Here is a 21848-nt window from a genome sequence, read left to right as displayed (position 1 = left end):
AAGATGAACAATGCCATGTGGAAGTTGAAATTGATTTTAAATGTTAGGGATTGTAAGAGATGTTATATTGTATATATGTAGTAGCGTCGGATAGATATATACGAAAACTTGTTGTTCGACCAATCTGGGAGAAAGAGAGGTCACTTCTCTCTGTATATGTTCATGATGATCTTGTGTAATTCTTGATTGGAGTTTGTTGGCACTGAAACGGTTCCTTAGCTTGTCCTAAGTGACATTTTCATGTGTGACTATACTTGCATAAATGTGTGCATATGAAGAATCATGATGAATCTTCTAAATAATTTTGAGTTTTATACATTGGAAAAAGTGGGTGGTCTTTTAATACAGGAGACATGTTGATTAAGGAGAAACGATATTTCAAATTATTTGTACGAATTGGGAATAAAAGATCGTGTACTTTATAGGAAAATTTTAAATTTATGAATAAATTGTCTTGTATTAAGTTTAGTATAATGTGTTAATCTAAATAGACGCGTGCTGCGCGTGCACACTTATTAGTTCAAATAGACGTGCGTTGCACGTGCACACTTACTAGTGAATGGTTAATGGGTAAAGTTAATTGCTAAGTCATTTTTTGTGTGATATGTACAATACAAGTAACTAAATATGTATCTTTACAAATTATGAACTTGCATCAGTCTTCTTATTTGTACATACAAAAATGTGACACGTTTAACACAATATTGCAACTAGTTTTGTTTTTTCAGAGTATTTTCGTATAATTGTAGAGTACTCCCTCGAAAAACTATTTATTTACCTTTATTTTAACTTTGTTGTAAAGTAGAGATAGTTTTATCAGTTTTTACCAGCATAGCTTGCTGGTGGTGGTGGCGCCGAAGAAAGTGCAGCTGCTGGCGCGAATGCTGGCTATCGCCAATGTGTATTCCACCAGCGCTATGTTCATCTAATCTCTCTCCTCCCTGATTTTAAGTGGGAGACGGGGATGCTTTGTGATTTGTAAATGCCACATGTCATTTATCAGGATGAATCTCGCGTGAGACCTGGTCTCATAGAATTCTTTTCCCTATGTCACCTACCCTGCCTCCACGCCTTTCTATGGTGGCCATCACGATGTACACGCATCCGCGTGTGACTGACCAAGGCAAGGTCCCCACCGCGACGGCCAACACTGGTGATGAAAATGTTGAAATTGCCATTGTGGAGAGCGTGAGGCAACTGGATCGGAATGTCGCCGCGTGGCCTTTGGATGACGAGGTGGTGATCAGTATTTTCCTATTCAGGTGGTTTTATCGGGCAGCTAGTTTCTCTACCTTACAATTTCGACTGATTAACTAAGATCCTAAGATTTGTAATCCTCATCCTATCCTAAGCTATTTATCTAGTTCAGGCTGATGTTCGGGCACCCTTAGCTCTCGAGGTACTCGTACCCGGACTTTATTATGCTCATGCTACTTTCGGCGTGCTAGACGACGACCCCTCTCCTGCAAAGGATGGCGCCCATTGAAAATAGTTACTTCGTGAACGTAATTCATGTCGGCTACCATTTTTTCATAGGGTGTGACTAGGTCTCAGTCGATTGAGATGTAAAAAGGAAAAAAGAAAAACTAAAACTAAAAGTTTGGACGGGTCTCCACCTAAGATCCCGTGGATATAGCATCGACTGAAACCTGGTTAAATCTCAGTAGACTGAGATTTATCAATCCCAATTTTCGTAAAGCTAGGATGTTACCATCCTAAAATAGTCTCCTGATTTTGAAATATAATGCATATTCATTTTGACCCATGTCAAACATAGTTAAGTTTGACCTTTGACCAAGTTTACAAAATAATTTTTTGAAAAAATAGTTTACAAAATAATCATTATATCCAATACCAAATCAACCATTAGATCCACATAAAACATTTTTTATACTATATTTATTTGGTATTATATAGGTCAATATATGTTTCGAGTATACTTGTTCTGAATTTGACTATGATAAAAGTAATATACAAAGTGAAACAAAGATAACATATCCATTTATTTATTTATTTCTCACGGATTGATCCGTTGACATTTTATCACAACATCATAGCACACACACACGCACAAATACATGCAGACATACAGGTCTTACAAGAGAGTGTTGGCTTCATGCGCTCGCAGGCTTCCTGACGGATGCAGCGGTGGCGGGCGCAGGCGGCGTTGGCAGGTCGCAGCCGGCCTAGCGGCCCGCGCCGGATTAGGCGCTCTCGCATTTGGCCTTGCAGGACGGCGGGGTCGTGCACACGGCAGGGCAGAACTTCCCTTTCGGGCAGGGCACACACCCGCAGCGCGCGATGCACGTCGCTAGCCCTTTATCAGTCGGCTGCCCCGATGTGGCCGGGGCCAGCGCAGCGGCGCAGAGGGCAACCAGGAGCACGACTGCGGCGAACTTGAGAGCGGGAGCAGCCATGAGATGAAAAGAGAGGAGAGGAGATGGTATGCTTTTGGATTGCTCAGACGGGAGCCGGGGACGTTATTTATAGGCTAGTAGTAGTTGATTAATGAAGCTTCATGTAGTTTGACTTTTGCACCACGTTGTATTGACTTACGTTCCATGCTTATATCCAGTGGATACCTCACGATACATTGTTGACTGGAAAAGCATCCATGGGATCGAATCGGATCAGATCGATGCTCTTCGGGTCAACAATGTATGTATAGCCTATAAATACAGCGCACGATACAATGTATGCTCTTTAGTTCAACCCTCGTCATTTGACTTTTAGCTAACAGCACACCTTCTTTGACGTTCTCGTCTTTTTCCTTGACACCAAGCTGTACTGCATGCGTTCATACATGTATATTGTACCGGCCGAGTCAAAACGCCATGTACGAATCCAAAGCAACCCGGTTCACAAACGTTCAGACTAGGCAATAGTGGTTCAATTCATTTAGCATATAGTGAAAAAACGCATCTTGCTAGCGGCCCCGCGTCATCCCAACGGGCGACTCAGGTGGCTCGCCGCCGCTGCTGATGGCCCTCCTCGCCCACTTTCTCCCTCGCCGTCATTGGCAGTTGCCATCCGGGCAAAGCTCTGGTCGGTGGTCGGCGCGGAACTCTTGCTCCTTGGCCCTTCCTCCCCGTGTCGATCTGGATGCGGTCATGAAGGTCATGGGCATGGCAGCGGCAAAACTCTTGGTCCTGGGCCATTCCTACCACGTGCTCGTTGGATGCCGTCATGAAGGTTGTGGGTGTGGCGGCGTCTGCCGGCGTCGATTGCACCGCGGGCCTGGTGGTCGAGCGCTCCTCGGCGTCTTGTGTTGCGCTGCCCCGCTTGGTGGTCGTGCTACCAAGGCGGAGCAAGGCATAGGACGGTGGTTCTGATCGTTCCTCGGCCAGATCCGGCCACTGGGGCACCGTGCTTGTTGTTGCCGTCGTACGATGATACCCGTTGTCCTTGTCCGGCCAGTCTTGGGTGGGAATGTCTGAGTGGCCGGTCCATCAACCAGATCTGCCCGTTGAAGTGATCACTCCTGCCTGTGAGATTCACCCAGTAAACACAACATAAATCTTAAAGAAAAATCCAATGGCCACAAATTCGACTGACCCAAAAGTGAAATTTCAGCTGACTAAAATGTAGCTAAACTGCTTTAGTTCAACCCTCGTCATTTGACTTCTAGCTAACATCACACCTTGTTTGACGTTCTTTTCTGTTTCCTTGAACATAGGCTGTACTGCATGCGTTCATACATGTATTGTTGCAAATCAATCCTTCTTTCTTTTTTTATTAGTATTTATACTTAGATATTGAAAGATACTTAAATTTTGAATTATTTTTTACTTCATTTTGTCTAATGCGGATGAGACAACAAGAAATTTTTAACATTTTTTATTTATATATTTTATAATTGTTCTTAATAATATAGAATATATAGAAGTGTTTCTCATTTAAATCTATTTAAATCTATTTATATATCAAGTATACTCCATATATAGATATATGGTATGGAAGCTTATCCGAGAGAGGCCTTTTGGTGGCCGAGCTACCTGCAGGCCGGTATCTGCACCGTGTAATATAGCGCGGTGATGAGTGCTGACTTGTTTTCTCACGTGTATATGCTGATTGTTAAGTTAAAATACACCGGTGCCATGGGCTGGGTTGCTCCCGTTGTACGTGGGCCTCGGGTACACATGGTTACGCATGTTCATGTGCCTGCTGGGCTGGTTTGAAAACAACTTATTCTTTCCAACGAGAAATTTGCTGCTTGATTTTTGCTGCAATTCTTTCTTGACTTCTTCCTCTCCACCGGAGGAACACATGCACCAACGCCCAAAGCGGATTTCAACGATTGATTCTATTTGTTGTCTATGTTTGAAAATCAAACTTCAGACTAAAAAATCAGATGTTTGTTGTCTGAAACTAACAGTGCGTGTATGAGATCGTGTGTGTATTTGTGTTTGTGGGTTCAGACCGCTAGTATCCTATGATTGTCTAAATCTGTAGTGTTGTCAGAAAATCATTTGGGAGCAGCTATGTGCACTGGGAGAAAATAGCAGGGTTCTTTTTGTTTTGGCTGATTTTGGTTCTTCGGCTGACTTGGCAATTAAAGGTTTTCCTTCCCTTTGTCTACCACTGAATTTGCAGATTTTTGTTTTCTACCAATGTACACTACTAATGGCCAAAAACTGTAAGGAAAAAAAACACCCTAAATTGTAAATGGAACATTACTAAAATTGAAAAATATGATGCCTGGATTCTCCTTGAGCAGTTTTCGTGGGGTGTGCATGCCATGCGTTTGAGCTCAGAATGGGACGCAAACAGCGGAGGGGAATGTTTGGTTCCTTAGAAAAATGTGTAGAATCTAAATATGCTGTTACTTTTAGCTGTTAAAAATTTCTAAAATATTAATTTGGGTGCAAACTTAATCTATAGTGTACGGTCCGTTTTTTTCCACACGAGCAGCGATCCAAATTGCAAATAACACACATTAAAACCAGATTGAGAGGAAAGAAAACATTGATAACCACACATGCACAACTCTGAAAAACCTCGCGGGAAAACAACATTTTTCTCATCTTATTCTGAGTGATTGTGTGCGTGCAAGCGCGCGCGCGCGCGCGTGTGTGTGTGTGTGTGTGTGTGAGAGAGAGAGAGAGAGAGAGAGAGAGAGAGAGACGCCTTAGCACTGACCACATTCAAATGTGTTTTCGTTGTGTGAGCATTGAACCACCGCTGGGAACACAAATGTAATGCCATGTTAAAATAAAGAACATCTCCCTATTAAGGTCTTGAGTCGTGGTTATTGGGTTAAGAGCATGTGTTTGATTGTCTAAATCTGTAGTGTTGTCAGAAAATCTTTTGGAGCAGCTGTGTGCACTGGGAGAAAATAGCAGGGTTCTTTGTGTTTTGGCTGATTTTGGTTCTTCGGCTGACTTGGCAATTAAAGGTTTTCCTTCCCTTTGTCTACCACTGAATTTGCAGGTTTTTCTTTTCTGCCAATGTACACTACTAATGGCCAAAAACTGTAAGGAAAAAAAACACCCTAAATTGTAAATGGAACATTACTAAAATTGAAAAATATGATGCCTGGATTCTCCTTGAGCAGTCTTCGTGGGGTGTGCATGCCATGCGTTTGAGCTCAGAATGGGACGCAAACAGCGGAGGGGAATGTTTGGTTCCTAGGTACATATGTATCCTATATGGGAAAAAATTAGTAATTCAACATAAAGTAAAAAATTCTGAAAATATTTTTGAAATAAACTTGACCTTTCATTGTACTAGTGAGAAAAGTTCCACAAAAAGAAAATTCCTCTTTGACTTATTTTCAAAAAAGACAAATCTTCGGTCAAAATAGCATGAATAGTGACCTATAATAACAAATAAATATTGTCTTTTTCGCTGTGAAGTCAACATTGGTTTTATTTTTTGTGAAAATTTATATACTAGTGCGCAAGTAAGTCAAGTTTAATCTAAAAGTATTTATGAACTATTTTGACTTTTTGTTTACTTATTTAAAAACAATACCCCATATAGGGTGTATATACATACAGACACTAGTAGAAAAGGGGGCAAAGGTCTAGGCCGGGTCAGCCCATTAGTCCCGGTTCAGTCCAGAACCGGGACCAATGGGGGCATTGGACCCGGTTCGTGAGCCCAGGGGGCCGGCCGGGCCACGTGGGCCATTGGTCCCGGTTCGTCTGGACCTTTTGGTCCCGGTTGGTGGGACGAACCGGGACCAATGGGCCTCGCTCCTGGCCCACCACCATTGGTCCCGGTTGGTGGCTTGAACCGGGACCAAAGGCTCCCCTTTAGTCCCGGGACCAATGAGGTGCCTATATATACCCCCTTGCGTAAGAGCAGAGCACACTGCTCTGTTTTTTTTTGGCCAAGGGGAGAGGGCTTGGTGGTGCTCTAGCTCACCTCCTATGCATACAAGGTGTTCGATGGAATGCCCGAGCCACACTACTTAAGCTTTCTCCTCTCCAAGCTCGACCTCCAAGCTCCATTTTCCTCAATACTTGTCTAGGTTTAGCGGTCCGTCACGCCCCGTCCCCGTCTTCACCGCCGTCGATCACCCGCGCCGAGCTCATCGCCGGCACCACCGTGGTGAGCCTCTTGTTCTTATCTTCTTTCTGAAAGGAAAAAATATTCTTACTTGTATGTTTACATAGATACTTGTATTATTTTCTTACTTTTATTATTGCATCTCATATAGTGCGATGGTTTTGGTATCCGCCCCCATCGGCACTCGTCCTGTCTATGATTCGGATGTGGTATATATATATTATCTTTATAACTATTGGTTCATTTATTGTTTATGAAAATTATGCCGACCAACGTGACACAGATTTTATTTATGTAGGATGTATGTGAATTGGAAATTCCAACCGACCCTATTGTCGAGAGGTTAAATTTAGTTAAAAAAGAAAACAATTTGTTAAACGAAAAAATAAAAAAATTGAGGAGGTGAAGATGATATTGGATTTGCATGTTGCGGATGTCGTCGATGATCACAAGATCAAGATGGATGCAATGCGCTTGAAGATTAGAAAATATGCCATTCATACCGAGGCTTGGTATCATTATGCCATTAGATCAATTATTACCTTGGTTGTGATTATGATCGCATTTGTTTTCGCATTGAAATGTTTTACATAGTTTCAATGTATGGTTTAATTAATTAGATGCTCTGGAGAGATATATGTTGTTAGATGAGAACTATGTATGTACTTTGGTTTTAATGTGATGATGAACTTCTATTAATTTGGACACTTAATTATATATAATGCACGCAGATGAACCGGCAATGGATGTACGGTGACAGACACAACTCCGAGTACATTAAGGGCGTGCATGAGTTTCTCGATGCGGCTGAGGCAAACAAGCAGAATGGTTTTATGTGTTGTCCATGCACTGAATGTGGGAATACGAGGTCTTACTCTAACCGGAAAATCCTTCACTCCCACCTGCTTTACAAGGGTTTCATGCCACACTATAATGTTTGGACGAGGCATGGAGAAATAGGGGTTATGATGGAAGACGGCGAAGAAGAAGAGTACGATGACAACTATGTTCCCCCTGAATACGGTGATGCTGCAACGGGGGGAGCTGGTGAAGATCAAGAGGAACCAGACGATGTGCCCAATGATGCTGCAACGGGTGAAGCTGCTGAAGATCAAGAGGAACCAGGCGATGTGCCCGATGATGATGATCTCTGCCGGGTCATTGTCGATGCAAGGACGCAATGCGAAAGTCAAAAGGAGAAGCTGAAGTTCGATCGCATGTTAGAGGATCACAAAAAAGGGTTGTACCCCAATTGCGAAGATGGCAACACAAAGCTCGGTACCATACTGGAATTGCTGCAGTGGAAGGCAGAGAATGCTGTGCCTGACAAAGGATTTGAGAAGCTACTGAAAATATTGAAGAAGAAGCTTCCAAAGGATAGCGAATTGCCCGACAGTACATACTCAGCAAAGAAGGTCGTATGCCCTCTAGGATTGGAGGTGGAGAAGATACATGCATGCCCTAATGACTGCATCCTCTACCGCGGTGCATACAAGGATCTGTCAGGAGGTGGGGTACAGGTAGACCCACAGTACGGAATGACAACAGTGGATCTGAAAAATCTTGGGTACACTGACGAACCATTCGTCCTAGCCAATGATGTGGCACATGTTATCTATGTGAAGGACATGTCTACCAAACCGAGAAAAAGAAAAGATATGGAAGCGAATACATCATACGATGAGCCAAAGCGGCACATAGTTCTTTCAGGAAAAATGGACATTCTGGGAGTGGAGGCCAAGATAGACATGTCTGAAGATTATGAAAAGTTTTATGAAATTCCTCCCTTCAATGTCAAGGCTGACACAAGCATCCTGATAAACGATGAAGATTATCATGGTTACGGCGCAATAAGCAAATGACACAAGCAAAGAAAAAGTGAAGACTTTCTCCCGCAACTATTATGATGATACCATGCCAACTTTGTAACACACGAGTATGCTATGCCAACTTTTTCAGAGTTCATTTGAAAAATATGAATTTAAGTCAAATTTTCTCTATAGGTGCATCTATGTTCATTTTTTAATAAAGTTAATCACAAACTTGTGATTCACACAAATTTCAAAGAATTCAAATTTTAACTATTCAAATTTGAAAACTAATGGCACTAACAGAAAGTTTATAATTTTTCTAAAACTAATGGCACTAACAGAAAGTTTACAATTTTGCTGACCTAAAAGCAAAAAGAAATAAAAAATAAAGCAAAAAACAAAAGAAAATAAATAATGTAGAAAACAAAAAAACTGAAAAAAATAAAAATAGCAACAATAAGTATTTTTTTGTAAATAGAAACAAAATAAAATAAATAAAGCAACAAAGAAAACAAAAAACTAAAAAAAATGTTTTCAAATTTGAAAACTAACGGCACTAACATAAAGTTTATAATTTTTCTAAAACTAAAAGCAAAAAGAATTAAAAACATAAAGCAAAAAACAAAAGAAAATAAATAATGCAGAAAACAAAACAAAAAAACTGGAAAAAATAGCAATAATAAGTATTTTGTTGTAAGTAGGAACAAAATAAAATAAATAAAGCAACAAAGAAAAAAAAGTGTTTTCAAATTTAAAAACTAATGGCACTAACAGAAAGTTCATAATTTTTCTAAAACTAAAAGCAAAAAATAATTAAAAATAAAGCAAAAAACAAAAGAAAATAAATGATGCAGAAAACAATACAAAAAAACTGGAAAAAAATAGCAACAATAAGTATTTTGTTGTAAGTCTATACCTACTAATAAAGCAAGCCGTTCACCCATATTATTATTTATTTTTTGGAGATTTATTGTTATCCGAGGTGGTACTAACTTTTTATGAATGATTTTCCACGCGCAGGTGCTTTTATTGGGACAGGCCAAATTGTACCGGCCCAGCAAGGTGGCCTAGTGCAAAAAATTAGTGTCTGCAGCGCGATTTGAACTCTCAACCTCATGTACAACAACAAATTTCACGACCAACTCATATAGCTCACTTTGTGTCATAATGGAACATTGATAATCCTATTAAATAGTCCCACATTGCTCGCTTAAATCCAATCTTTTTAATTTATATACGCCTTGGATTTTTCTAGGTAAAAGAAGGCATCTCGGGAATTAATAAGGAAATAAATCATCCCGTAATAACGAAGGAAAGAGAAAGAATAAAGAAGGAATTAGGGATTTCGGGTGTGACAGAATACAAAAGGAAATTGGAGGAAAGAGGAAGGAAAATAGAAGGAAAGGGAAAGAAAATAGAAGGAGAAATAAATACGGAAAGTGGGATGCATGCGTGGGAAATATAGAAGGAAAGAATAAATGAGAGAGGAAGAAAAAAGAAGGAAATAATAAAGAGGAAAGAGGGAAAAAATAGAAGGAGAAGGAAATAATAAAGAGGAAAGAGGGAAAAAATAGAAGGAGAAAGAAAGAAAGTAGAAGGAAACATAAAGAAGGAAAGTGGGTGCATGCGTTGCCAATTAAACAAAGTTGTATTGTACGCCAAATTTTTCATCCGTTCACCCATTTTTTTTTGGAGATTTATTGTTATCCGAGGTGGTACTAACTTTTCTCTACTCTTAATGTCTCAGTTGGTAGGTCGCATTCCGGGTTTAATTTTCGTCCCACCTCTCCTGGCTTATTTTCGTCCTCCCTCCCATCTCCAATTCCCCCGCTCCCACCTCCTATTTTCGTAGGGTTTTTTGTCGTCGGTTTTTTTCGCCGGTTTTTATTTGTCTCCCTCCCATTGGTTTTACAGTGCAGAGAAAACCATCCCTGCACGCCTCTCCACGATCCCTACCCGATTCACGCATCTCACCCTCCCTCCTGCACGAGCATCCGCCGCCGCCGGTGCGTTGGCTGCCTCCCTTCCCCATCGCCGGCCACCTCTCGCCCCTCATAGCCGGTCGCCTCCCTCCACTAGATGCCGACCACCTACTTCACCGCGCCGACCGCCTACATCCCAGCCGCCGGCCATGACCAGATCCACACCGGTGTTCCCGCACCGGCGTTCCCGCATCGGCGCCACCACGACCACGCAGCGGCAGAGGAGTCCTCCTCCTCCCACCACCGCCGCCACCACCGCGCCCTCCTCCTTTCACCTCCACGCCCATCCATCCCTCCCTGCTCACGCCCGAAACCCTAGCCCGCGGGCGGCCATGGTGACCGAGCTCAGGATCCGCAGTATCTTCCTCTCCTCCGAGAGCAAGAGCGGCAACTTCCGCAAGGGTATGCCATGAATCCCTTCTCTTCTTCTGGCCTTCTTCATCTCCACATCTGATTCGTGTGTGTGGTCTATATATGCAGTCAGTTTGCTCCCTCCGATCTGCTCTGCATGCGTGAAGGGGCCCGGCCAAAGAGAAGCTGCTGCTGTGCAGGTTCTTCCTCATCCCCGCTGTAGGTGGTAAGCCATATCCCTCTCCCTCCTCTCTCACCCCCATCTTGTCTCTGTAGGCAAGCAGTCTGCATGTTAGCAGGCACATGAATCAATCAAAATACCTTTTTGATTGATATATACGTGTACTGAGAGGAGAACCATGTTAAAGAATCACAGTGTGTGATGTTATATTTCGTTTCTTGCTAAACTCCGAGGTTGCATTCATTTCCTTGAACAAATGTTTGAACCTTTTGTTGTAAAGTTGTAGATTGAATTTAGTTGTCACAACTTTTTTGGTTGTTGCTTGCCTGAATGAGATCAGTAGACATTATTCAGATAACTGAATTAGACGCTGTTGTGTGTAGTCTTTGTTGGAAATACATACTATACCGACAGACAAATGAAGTTCACTGAGAAATCTATGGTTTTGACCAATACAAGGATTGAGTACTCTTATCTCATTCATCATTACAAGTTGTATCTTTCAGAATTAGGTGTTCGTACAGTTACCATTTACTGTATATTATTTTCTACAGTAATTGTCAGGATTAGGTGTTTGTTGGTAATATAAAATGATAGATGTATAGAGTTCACTGAGAAATCCAAGGTTATGATCAAGATGATAGGTTAAAAATTAAGGATCAAGTACTCTTGTCTCATTGATCATTACAAGTTGTAATATTCAGGATTATCTCATGCAGTGTTTATCAATATCCAGGATTAGGAAAAAATGTACTCCTATCTTGCAACTTTGTTTCAGCTTCAGGCAAAGTGCACAGTTAAGAACCTCATGCTGCTGTGAGAGAAACTTAGCACAATCTTTACTATCTTTTTTTCTTGACAATCGTATCTTGCCTGAATCAATTTAGTACTCATGTTCAGATAACTGAAACTAGACACTGTCTTGTAGTGGATGTATAGAGTTCACCAAGAAATCCAAGGTTGTGAGCAAGACGGCAGCTTTAGAATTGATGATCAAGTACTCTTATCTCATTTATTACTACAAGTTTCACGATTCAGGAATAGAGCGTTCATCCGTGGCGCGGCCGCCTCCTTCCCCTCCCTCCACCACACGCTGCCTACCGGATCTCGCCGTTGAGCGCATCGGCCCGCCGTCTCCAACCACCCCCGTCTATGATCCGAGCCGACTACAGGGTAGCCACCACTGCCACCGAGGACAAGGTCGCCTGTGGAAACCACCACTACCTCCGGTCCTTCGATCTCTCCCCTTCTCGTCACTCCTCACGGCCCGCTCCGCAGGGCTCGGCCTTCTCGGCGGGGATTTGCTTTTTGGCGAAGAGAGGCGGCTGCATGCGCCATGGTGCCGATCCAGTCATCGTTGGTATTCAAGTTGCCACCTAACGAATCTGTTTTTATTTCTTATTAGGTACCTGAAAGGCTGAACCTGATCTGATGAAGTTGCTTGTCAGACTACCTTCCTTTTATGAACTCAAAGGTCAAGAGACCAAGGTATCGTGAGGAGTGCATATGGCCTGATGTTCCTTGTGTGTATCGTGAGGATTTGGGAGCATCGGCGACGGACAATTAACTAGCTAGGTCATGGTATTATGATGAGCCAGGTCATGGTACACAGGTTAACTACACAAGCTTCTGCTATTTTATTGTTGGTCGTTCCCGTCCACTGCTGCCAACAGTCAATTTTCTGCAGGGTTTTTATTTCTTTCTCTTCCATCGAAAGTTCCCTTTTGCCACTGATTAATTAGTTGATGCATGTGGAGATTTTCGATACTAGGAGAACCAATTCTAAATATGTGCAATTCCATCTATCTAGCATCAATGTCGGGTGAGGTTAGACTACAAGAAAGACTAGATATTAAGCTTGTCCATTCCGTCTACACCTTTTGAATCTGAAGTGACTACTGTTGTAAATAATGCTACTTGAGTACCTGGTTGATTGGTTTTGTTTATTGTGGCATTGATTAGCCTACTACATTAGTGGTGTCAGCTATATTTTGTAAGTTTGTTATAGATTCCATTTGGGTATATGTGTGTGTGATTGAAAAATAATGGTTTAGATATCAATTGCTACAGTTTTATATAATACTCTTTGATCTATGGTGCTAGGTCTGCCGCTGCGTGCATGACAACATGAGGTGCCGCAATCGGCGTGGTATGCTGGTGGATGATGGCGACAGTGAGATGGTTGGCAAGGATTATGAGAGGTCGGCGAGCAGCACTCCTTCCTCTCTTCCCTGTGGAGAAGATGACCTGCAGCTCATTGACTGCTGAGTTCCCTCGAGTCTCTCTTTCTTCCGGCAAGGTAAAGTTCAGTTTTCTGGTGACCATGTTTATTAAATTCTATGGTAGAATCCATATTGATTCTAAGATGACATTATAGTGCATTTTTGTCCAGACATATGATTTTTCATCATCTGGTGTACGTCGATATAGCACAGCCCACACATACCCTCCTACCCTGAGTAAATCTGAATCCCCATATTTCAGTTCTGAACTCCAAAATGTCGTACTCAAATGGCTTGACCCCAGATCCATGTTCTGGACTCTTGATAGTTTGCGAGGCCTTTTCATTTAGCTGCTCAATCTACATATGCAGAAAACCACTCTCTGGATGCGTGCATTTCTGGCTGTACTTGAAGCTCTCTCCAACAATCTCCTTCTCCATCCATACTTATTTCATAAACCAAAACCTTGCGTTTATCACAATACCTATTTTAAGCTCACTCAGGATGACAAATATAGTCACAAAGTTTTTTGGTTCTTCGGTGTTGATAAAAAGAACACCTTTTTTCTATTTCCTCTGATCCTTGTTTAGTAACTACAACTCTCATGTTGTATTTGCTTTTACTGTTTCACCTTACCGTGAGTATGTTTTTGACTCATTATTTGCTCACTATTGTTCAGATTCTACATCAAGGCTTGTGGCTTACCTTATGGATCTTAATTAAGTCACCCCTTGTAATTTCCTGAGGTGCTACCTCATCATTCTTAGGTGGCTCCTTTTTTCCAGTTTGTGGCAGTTGATAGTTGTGTAGTACATGGATGGGGAGCTACTTATTTAGCCTATCAAAGAATTATCTCACTAGATGTACGTAGGGAAAGAGAGCTCTTATATTGACACTCCTAGCACTTGATATAGCGTAAGCTTTTTTTCAAGTTGTTTATAATCTTGTGCTGGAAAATAACAATCATAGATTGCTAGGCATTTGCCATATTGCCATGCTAACTGAAAATTGATGTAATCTCTGGTCTAAAATGTTGTAGCTTGTTCTTTTGTACTTTCATACACTCATACTGACTACACATAATGTCAAATGATGCGAGTGCCAGTATATATCATCTATGGAGTTGCTTGTGCTATTGGAATTTCACCAGTTGCTCCAGAGGTATGCTTTGTGAAAATACTTCATTAGTATATCATCATTAAATGATGCACTGTTGTTTTATAGTGGAGTGTGATATAGATCAGATTTCTTTTTGTATTCATTTCTGCTATTGTTTCCTCTGTTCCTTTGATGGTTTCGACGACTCTTACTATATATAATACCATAAAATACAGTTTTTCAATCACACACGCAATTTACAGTGGCGAGCTACCAGAATTTTTGTGTGTCAAAAAACAGAGTTTTGAGTGGTTCTGTACTCTTTCGAATGTAATTTTTTTTGAAAATTTCAAGAATTTCTTCCAGTTTTATAAACTGAACTCCTGCATTAAGGTGTCCAGAATTGTTTTACAATGTGGAGTTTTCTGAATCCAAAAAAAATGATTAGCATAGATAACCACTACATATAGTACATGAAGGTTGGTTATGCATGGAGAATGAGGTTAGAATTGTTAGAAGTTAGAACTGGGAGTTTTCCAGCACATGACGGTTGCGGCCGTCTTCCAGCATATTGTTGCTTTTCAGCAGAACAAGATGTTCGTCTCTTTGTCTTATGGACTTCAATAAGGTCGATGGTAGCTTGCTGAATAGGTTAAGGGAGACCCCACAGATTTCTAATGACCACACAGGGTATTCTTGCCGGTGCTGCTGCTGGCAGAGGCGCGTGGTTGACAGGAGGAGCCGGGGAGTCATGATGGTGGACATGTGGATGTTATCATGGCATTGACACATTTCGCTCTACCAACACTACATACCAACGTGACTGAATGTTATCGTGCCTTAGATGCCCTATCAAATTCTTGCTTGACTTTTTGGTTTTGTATGCCCGGATGTATGTTTCAGTTCCTACATGGTATTTCTCATGTGGAGTTGAAACCACACTTGGTTGGTCCAATAGCAAATAATCATATGTTTCACTCTGAAATCATATTGCATATAGAGTGATGTTACGTTCTTGTGCAAATTACTGCACACATATACATGGAGTTACCTGAAAAAGTCTCACACTTGGGCTCCTGCAAGTAACACTGTCTCTCGCTTGTAGAGTTTGCAAGTGGTTATAATTGTCATACTACTAGGTAACAACCTTACTCGAATCAGCCTTGACCTTGTATAATATACATAGTAATATGTAGTGAGTTGAGCGTGTGTGTCCTGTGGAGGCGCTGTGCACCTTCAGGGTCATGATGGCCATCTGCTGTCGAGCTTCACCGCCTCACGCAGCAGGACTGACTCTGATGACCTGTTTAGAGCAGGTTCGATCCAATCTACCTTTTATTTCCATGGCCTTCCCACCTCCACCCCTATTATTGCTATTTTACTTAGTGCGTGTTTTGAGAAGATCAGGCTGCATGTTGTTCTATACTTCTTTGCCTTTAAAAAAAGCTTGGTTTTTATACATAATTTAGCATTGGTAAACTAATAAAATTTAATCATGGAGAAGGACATGAGCTTGCACATAGTTTTTAGTAGATGACGACATAAATTGTGGCATTGGTCGCAATCTAGAAGTTTTTCAGGTGAGTCACATGGTTTAATTTGGAGAAGCACGAGCTAGGATGCAGTCACATATTTTTTAATGGTTCCTGCCTATTCCTTGTGGTATTATCAATATTTTCTAATTGAATTGAACTTCTATGTGATAACCTTCCAGATCCAAATCCTACTTCAGAAAGTGTATATGAGCAAAGGTCTGCACCTAAACGTTATCAGAAGTGAGGTCTTAGACAAGGTAATGTTTTTCTATCTGATGAACTAGACAAGGTAATGTTCGAACTTGGAAGTGATCAAATCATATACTTTGGTATGAAAGAGTGTAAACTAACTATTACATGTACATCTTAGCTCTAGATTTTCAGTTTGTGCTTGTCTAATGTAGAAAATGTTGTCCACGAAACATGGACTGAAGGTCAGAAAATATCATTCATCCTTGTGTTGCAGTAAAATATATCTCTTCATTACAAAAAATAGTCCATTTAGATTTCGGAGCAGTATATGCCGAGTATCTATACTCACCAGAGTCGAATTTTCTTTAAGATAATTTTAAGAGGTACTGCTTAAGTTCCACATGCAATGTGTTGTAGCATAATTTATCTTATTCTGTTAATTACAAAATTATCTCTGAATAACTTACAGATATATCAAAATCTCACAAATTCGGATAGACCATCTAGCGTACTTCTTAATTTTGGTATTGGCGGTGACATTGTTATTCGAGATTATTTTGTTGTTAACTTTTTTTGCCCTTTAAATTTGAAATACTTGAAACATGATCTGAGTGCTTCTTCTTGATCTGGTCGGTGAGTGAGGAGGTAAGAAACAGGGACATTGAGGCACATTGGGCTTAGAATTTAGGGAAATAGAAACCATCTAAAGTCTCTCTACCCTAAAATAAATCTTAACCTTATAATGAAGCTTGGTTTAGTATTTTTTTTCTCTACGAAAGACCAAGTAATCTGATATCGAGCTTGTTCTTTTATAGTAATTGAATTTTGAGTTTCTAATGATTGTTCATGCCTAATTGGCAATATATATTGACAACAAATTATTTTTGTTGTCAGATGAAGGGCATAACCGATGGCACCAGCGGGAGGTGAGTGCCGGTGGAGATAAGTGAGAAAAGGAGTAGCGTGAGGCGGTAGACAGCCTTGAAGAGGATGAGAGGGCCTGCTGCTGGGGTTTGCTCCTAGGTATTTTTGGGTCAGTGCCAGCGGCCCAGGTATCTTCTTCCGTCTCTGGATCCTAAATTGTATATCTCTAATCTGCAATGACATGCAGTAGTGACGGATACAAGTGTGTGGCTGCTCCAGTGCCGCCGCATACTCTAGTACAGCCCAAACGTGGATGCAGGTGGATGTGGGCACCGTGGCCGCCACCAAGGATGTGGGCGTCGCGCCACAACTGGCGTGGACGCGGTGGGAACGCCAAAACTGTCAAGGACACGGGAGCCACACTGCAACCTTAGTGTTTTCCCTAATTTCTTTAGGTATGTGAGGTCGATTTAATATTCACATATATGCTGAAATTTTGACACCGAAGAACCAGCAATCGAGTTATATGAAATTTCTTGCGAGAGCTATACCCTTCTTTTTAGTACTGAGAAATTCTCATGAGTACCAATGGTGAAATTTTCAGGTCTAAATACTGGATGAGATTCTCATTTCTGGCATTCTTCATGAACCTATCAAGGAGAACATTTCAATACTAATTGCCGCAAAGGTGTTCTCAACACCGGCTAGCAAGAAGAGAGTATGTTTTTTAATGCTCACTGTTGTAAGCTTGATTCACACGGAGCTTCTCAATGTTGTACATGTAGTTTGTGAGTAACAGAAATAAAACCTATTACTTCATTCTTGTCTTGTACCTCCGATTCATATCCCACTAATCAGTAGAGTTCAGTTATGTGCTTCAACATTAAGGAGTCATTATCTTCTACACCTTCTGTTCCTAAATATTTGTCTTTCTAGAGATTTCAACAAGTGACTACACATGGAGCAAAATGAGTGAATCTACACTCTAAAATATGTCTATATCCATCTGTATGTGGTAGTCCATTTGAAATCTCTAAAAAGAAATATATTTGGGAACGGAGGGAGTAAAACAAATTTTGTTACCTACTCAAACATATTTTGTTCTTGTGTTTCTGATAAATTTTCTATAAAAAATGTGTACAATAGAACCTGCAGAACCTGCATTGGACCATGATCATTTGCTCTATCCATTTCTTCTAAAGAGTACAGATTCCTACGCATTCATAAATGTGATTTAGTGTGCTATTACATTTCTTGGAATCAGATGCTATATTTTCTGTGGGAATTCGTTGACACAGTTCCTTACAAAAGTTGTATCTTTGAAACGGACAAATAGCTCTATGTAATTCTATCATATTCTGATTTTGAGGCAAGTATACCAGTTATCTTTTTCCTTTCTAGCAAGGTACCATAGTACATGTTATGAAATTCTCCTTTGCCTTCCAGGTGAACCAAATAGGTGTCTTTTTAACAAATGGAGGGAATTCGTTTGTCAATAAAAGTAAATTTGTCACAGGGGATGTTGTCTTATTTCTTCAAGTATAAGCAATGTTGTCTTATTTCTTCAAGTATAAGCAAATGAACAGTGTGTTGAAGTTAACAAGTTTCTATCCTTATTCCTCTTATTAATTGTGTGTTATCCCGATTTATACATGTAACAATGATGAATGATGATGATGTAAGGAGAGCCATTCTGTTACCTTGAACAAAACAACTCTCTATCCTTATTTCTCCTAAAAGCTTTCAGACGATACTCACACCATATGATTCCTTGAAACATAGTAGTATTTTTCACATCTATTACAATCCAAGGTTTTTTTAACTAATATTATTCTTTATATTCGTAAGTAGTATAAAGTTGCCCCAAAATTGGTAATATGATTTTGGATGATATATTGTGATGCTGACAAGGAGGTTATTGGTGTTGAATAAAATAGCAGTATGAAATAACCCTGCATATATGTGTTTGTTTTTAATCTGAGCCTTTCAATTCAACTGAAATTTTTACTTGTACAATATTTACTGTCTTTTGCCTCTTGTTTTGCAGGTTATCTGGAATGATGGTAGGTATTAATGAAGTAGTCCATGTTAGCTGGACTGGCTCAAATCTTAGCAATTTAGAAGCTCAATATCTTGGGGCTGCCTTGCAGTATTTCAGAGAGCTGTATTATTCCCGGACATTTTATATTGCCTCACGATGAGAGTTGAAAGTGGGCTGATGTGCTGTCAGAACCTCTCCCCCCCTCTCTCTCTCCCTCTCCCTCTCTCTAATGGATAATAACCTACACATGTGAGATGATTGAATCTTAAGCATAAATAATAAAGCCATTCAAGTGTTATTATCATTTGTAATGAAGTGCAAAATAAAGAGTTCAATATTTCTATTTTTTGTCAAAATATATTGCAAGTGAAGTGAAGTTTAATTATTATTTTTTGTTATTGGCTATCTTTTCAATCTATGTTAAAGTTGACATACAATAGTACAAATTTTACAAAGCCCGTGGCAACGCACGGGCAGTCTACTAGTTATGAATGATTTTCCACGCGCAGGTGCTTTTATTGGGACATGCCAAATTGTACCGGCCCAGCAAGGCGGCCCAGTGCAAAAAATTAGTGTCTGCAGCGCGATTTGAACTCTCAAACCTCATGTACAACAACAAATGTCACGACCAACTCATATAGCTCACGTTGTGTGATAATAGAACGTTGATAATCCTATTAAATAGTCCCACATTGCTCGCTTAAATCCAATCTTTCTAATTTATATACGCCTTGGATTTTTTTAGGTATTAAGAAGGCATCTCGGGAATTAATAAGGAAATAAATCATCCCGTAATAAGGAAGGAAAGAGAAAGAATAAAGAAGGAATTAGGGATTTCGGGTGTGACAGAATACAAAAGGAAATTGGAGGAAAGAGGAAGAAAATAGAAGGAAAGGGAAAGAAAATAGAAGGAGAAATAAATACGGAAAGTGGGATGCATGCGTGGGAAATATAGAAGGAAAGAATAAATGAGAGAGGAAGAAAAAAGAAGGAAATAATAAAGAGAAAAGAGGGAAAAAATAGAAGGAGAGAGAAAGAAAGTAGAAGGAAACATAAAGAAGGAAAGTGAGATGCATGCGTTGCCAATTAAACAAAGTTGTATTGTATCTTGTCATACCAAGCGCTGGATCTCTCGGGCAGATGCAAAGCTGATTAGATGATCAAACAAGTAAAGTTTTTAAAGGAACAAATCTGGCAGTCGCCTTTGGCTTTATGCCAAATGATAAAAAGATTGAAGTGTAGTTTTCTTGAAAAAAAATTACGTCCTTTGGTGTGCTCACAACTTCAACTATATCAAATGTTTACAAATGGTCATTTACCCCCTATTGTTAAAAACTGAAGCATTTAGTCTCTCAGACTAATTAGAGTGTTTTTCATAGAAAAACTGAACTAATTTTGTATGACACTTGACACAGTCGAAATTTTTGACCATTTGATTCCATCTTCTGCCGCGGGATCATCATCCCACCCACCTATAACATACGCGCCACATCGGTTAGTCACGATTCTTAAAATATGGATGTTCATGTTTACTAAGCGTACAATTGTTTTTTTTGTGGTTTAATTGAAGACCATTGGTAATTATGGCTAAAAAATATCATAGTTTTCCTACACGGTCCAGGGCTTATTCAATTACTAAACTGATGACTTTTTTCTTTATTTCTAAATTTATTTAACCACTTTTTTGTAGCTGAATTACTAGGTGTTGTGTTTATGTGCACATGCCATGGGTGAACTATTTCTATATATCTGAATTGTTGATGTCGGGAACTAAGATGCGATATTGTGATACTAATATTTGACGTGTTGGAATTGTTTAACTCAAGAGCAAAATATTAACTATAACACCCCAAAAAATATATGATTAAATCATAAAATAAAAGTCTTCATTTTTGGTCATGTGCTATGTTTTCCGAACAACCGAACAAATCTTTTCTCTTATTTTTTTGCTCAATCCACTAGCGCCCGTCACCAAAGTACAAGGAGTCCGACTCGGAGTCCCAGCTGTAAGTGACACAAATTCCACACTTTTTTCTATTATATTAGTCAGAGATGGAGGATCTTTGTACAACACTCCTAATATCATGGAACACGAACTGTGCTCCACTACCGAGTCCATCACCTTGGTCGACATTGGCTCATGGAAATTGGTGTCGCCTCCATAGTAAAGCAAGGACCTTGTACTAAAATGCACTTTACCATTTTTGATAAAATATGATATTTGTTGGGCATCACTAAGCAGTGCCAGCAAAGGCGTGTGGAGATACTCACAACTAGGTAGATATTTTTGTGGTTCAAATTGCATGCACCTTTAGTACACTTATGAAATACTACAATGATTTATTTTTTTGCGCAAAACTTCTTTTCATGTTGTTTCTCGGCCTGGAGGATTTCAAGGAGTTTGTTGATGTCGTCATGTCTCGTGATGGGTCATTGGGTTAGTGAGGTGGTGCTTTTTGTCTCCCGTTGTGCAACGGGCATTTATGCTAGTAGAAACAAAATAAAATAAATAAAGCAACAAAGAAAAAAAAGTGCCACCTACTGGGCCCCCACGGCCTGAATACGACTAGAAACCCTACCATGGGCCAGAATTCAGGCCCACAGGAGGCCCAGTAGGCCCACAGGCACACAGTGCAGGGTTAGGCCCGAAAGGCTGCATTTGAGAGGAGCTCGAGAGGGAAGGCACAGCAGCGCTTATAAACCACTCTCGAGCTCTATCAGCTAGCGAGGTGGGACTAAAGTTTTGGCGCGGGGCAGCACAAGGCCTTTGGTCCCGGTTGGTGCCAGCAACCGGGACTAAAGGGGGCATTGGTCCCGGTTCGTGGCACAAACCGGGACCAATGCCCCCCTTTAGTCCCGGTTGGTGCCACCAACCAGGACCAAAGGCCGCCGCTTCCCGCCCTTTGGGCTGCTGAAAAGAGGCCTTTGGTCCCGGTTGGTGGCACCAACCGGAACTGAAGGGGGCATTGGTCCCGGTTTGAGCCACGAACCTGGACCAATACCTTTGCTATATAAGCCAGCACTTAGGAAATTTTCACATTTCCCTCGCAGTTGCCCT

At 40.6% G+C, this 21848-nt stretch overlaps 1 protein-coding gene across 3 annotated transcripts; it reads left to right on the top strand.

Annotated features, from left to right (window-relative positions):
* The first annotated feature begins 10256 nt into the window (after positions 1-10256).
* LOC125521683 (uncharacterized) lies at positions 10257-19071 on the top strand. 3 transcript variants are annotated; one of them, XM_087536946.1, is made up of 10 exons: positions 10257-10708; positions 10787-10883; positions 12244-12450; positions 12942-13137; positions 14166-14221; positions 15873-15950; positions 16780-16937; positions 17029-17204; positions 17354-17467; positions 18797-19071. In XM_087536946.1, exons 1-3 carry the CDS (start codon positions 10456-10458, stop codon positions 12257-12259), a joined length of 366 nt encoding a protein of 121 aa, XP_087393072.1. In that variant the 5' UTR covers positions 10257-10455; the 3' UTR covers positions 12260-12450; positions 12942-13137; positions 14166-14221; positions 15873-15950; positions 16780-16937; positions 17029-17204; positions 17354-17467; positions 18797-19071. The 3 variants fall into 3 exon arrangements, with proteins under 3 accessions (XP_087393072.1, XP_087393073.1, XP_087393070.1); XM_087536947.1 differs by lacking the exon at positions 14166-14221; XM_087536944.1 differs by having other exon boundaries at positions 12942-14221.
* The last annotated feature ends 2777 nt before the right edge of the window (positions 19072-21848 follow it).

This window comes from Triticum urartu, chromosome 7A (genome assembly GCF_056163025.1).
Source record: "Triticum urartu cultivar PI428250 chromosome 7A, HENAU_Tu73, whole genome shotgun sequence".
Lineage (NCBI taxonomy): Eukaryota > Viridiplantae > Streptophyta > Magnoliopsida > Poales > Poaceae > Triticum > Triticum urartu.
This window is presented reverse-complemented; position numbering and strand designations above follow the sequence as displayed.

Bases quoted from the DNA above. Each gene is read 5' to 3' on its own strand.
- LOC125521683 (XM_087536947.1), top strand. From the start codon at position 10,456: ATGACCAGATCCACACCGGTGTTCCCGCACCGGCGTTCCCGCATCGGC. The intron at 10,709-10,786 runs GTATGCCATGAA...CTATATATGCAG, and splicing joins GAGCGGCAACTTCCGCAAGG to TCAGTTTGCTCCCTCCGATC.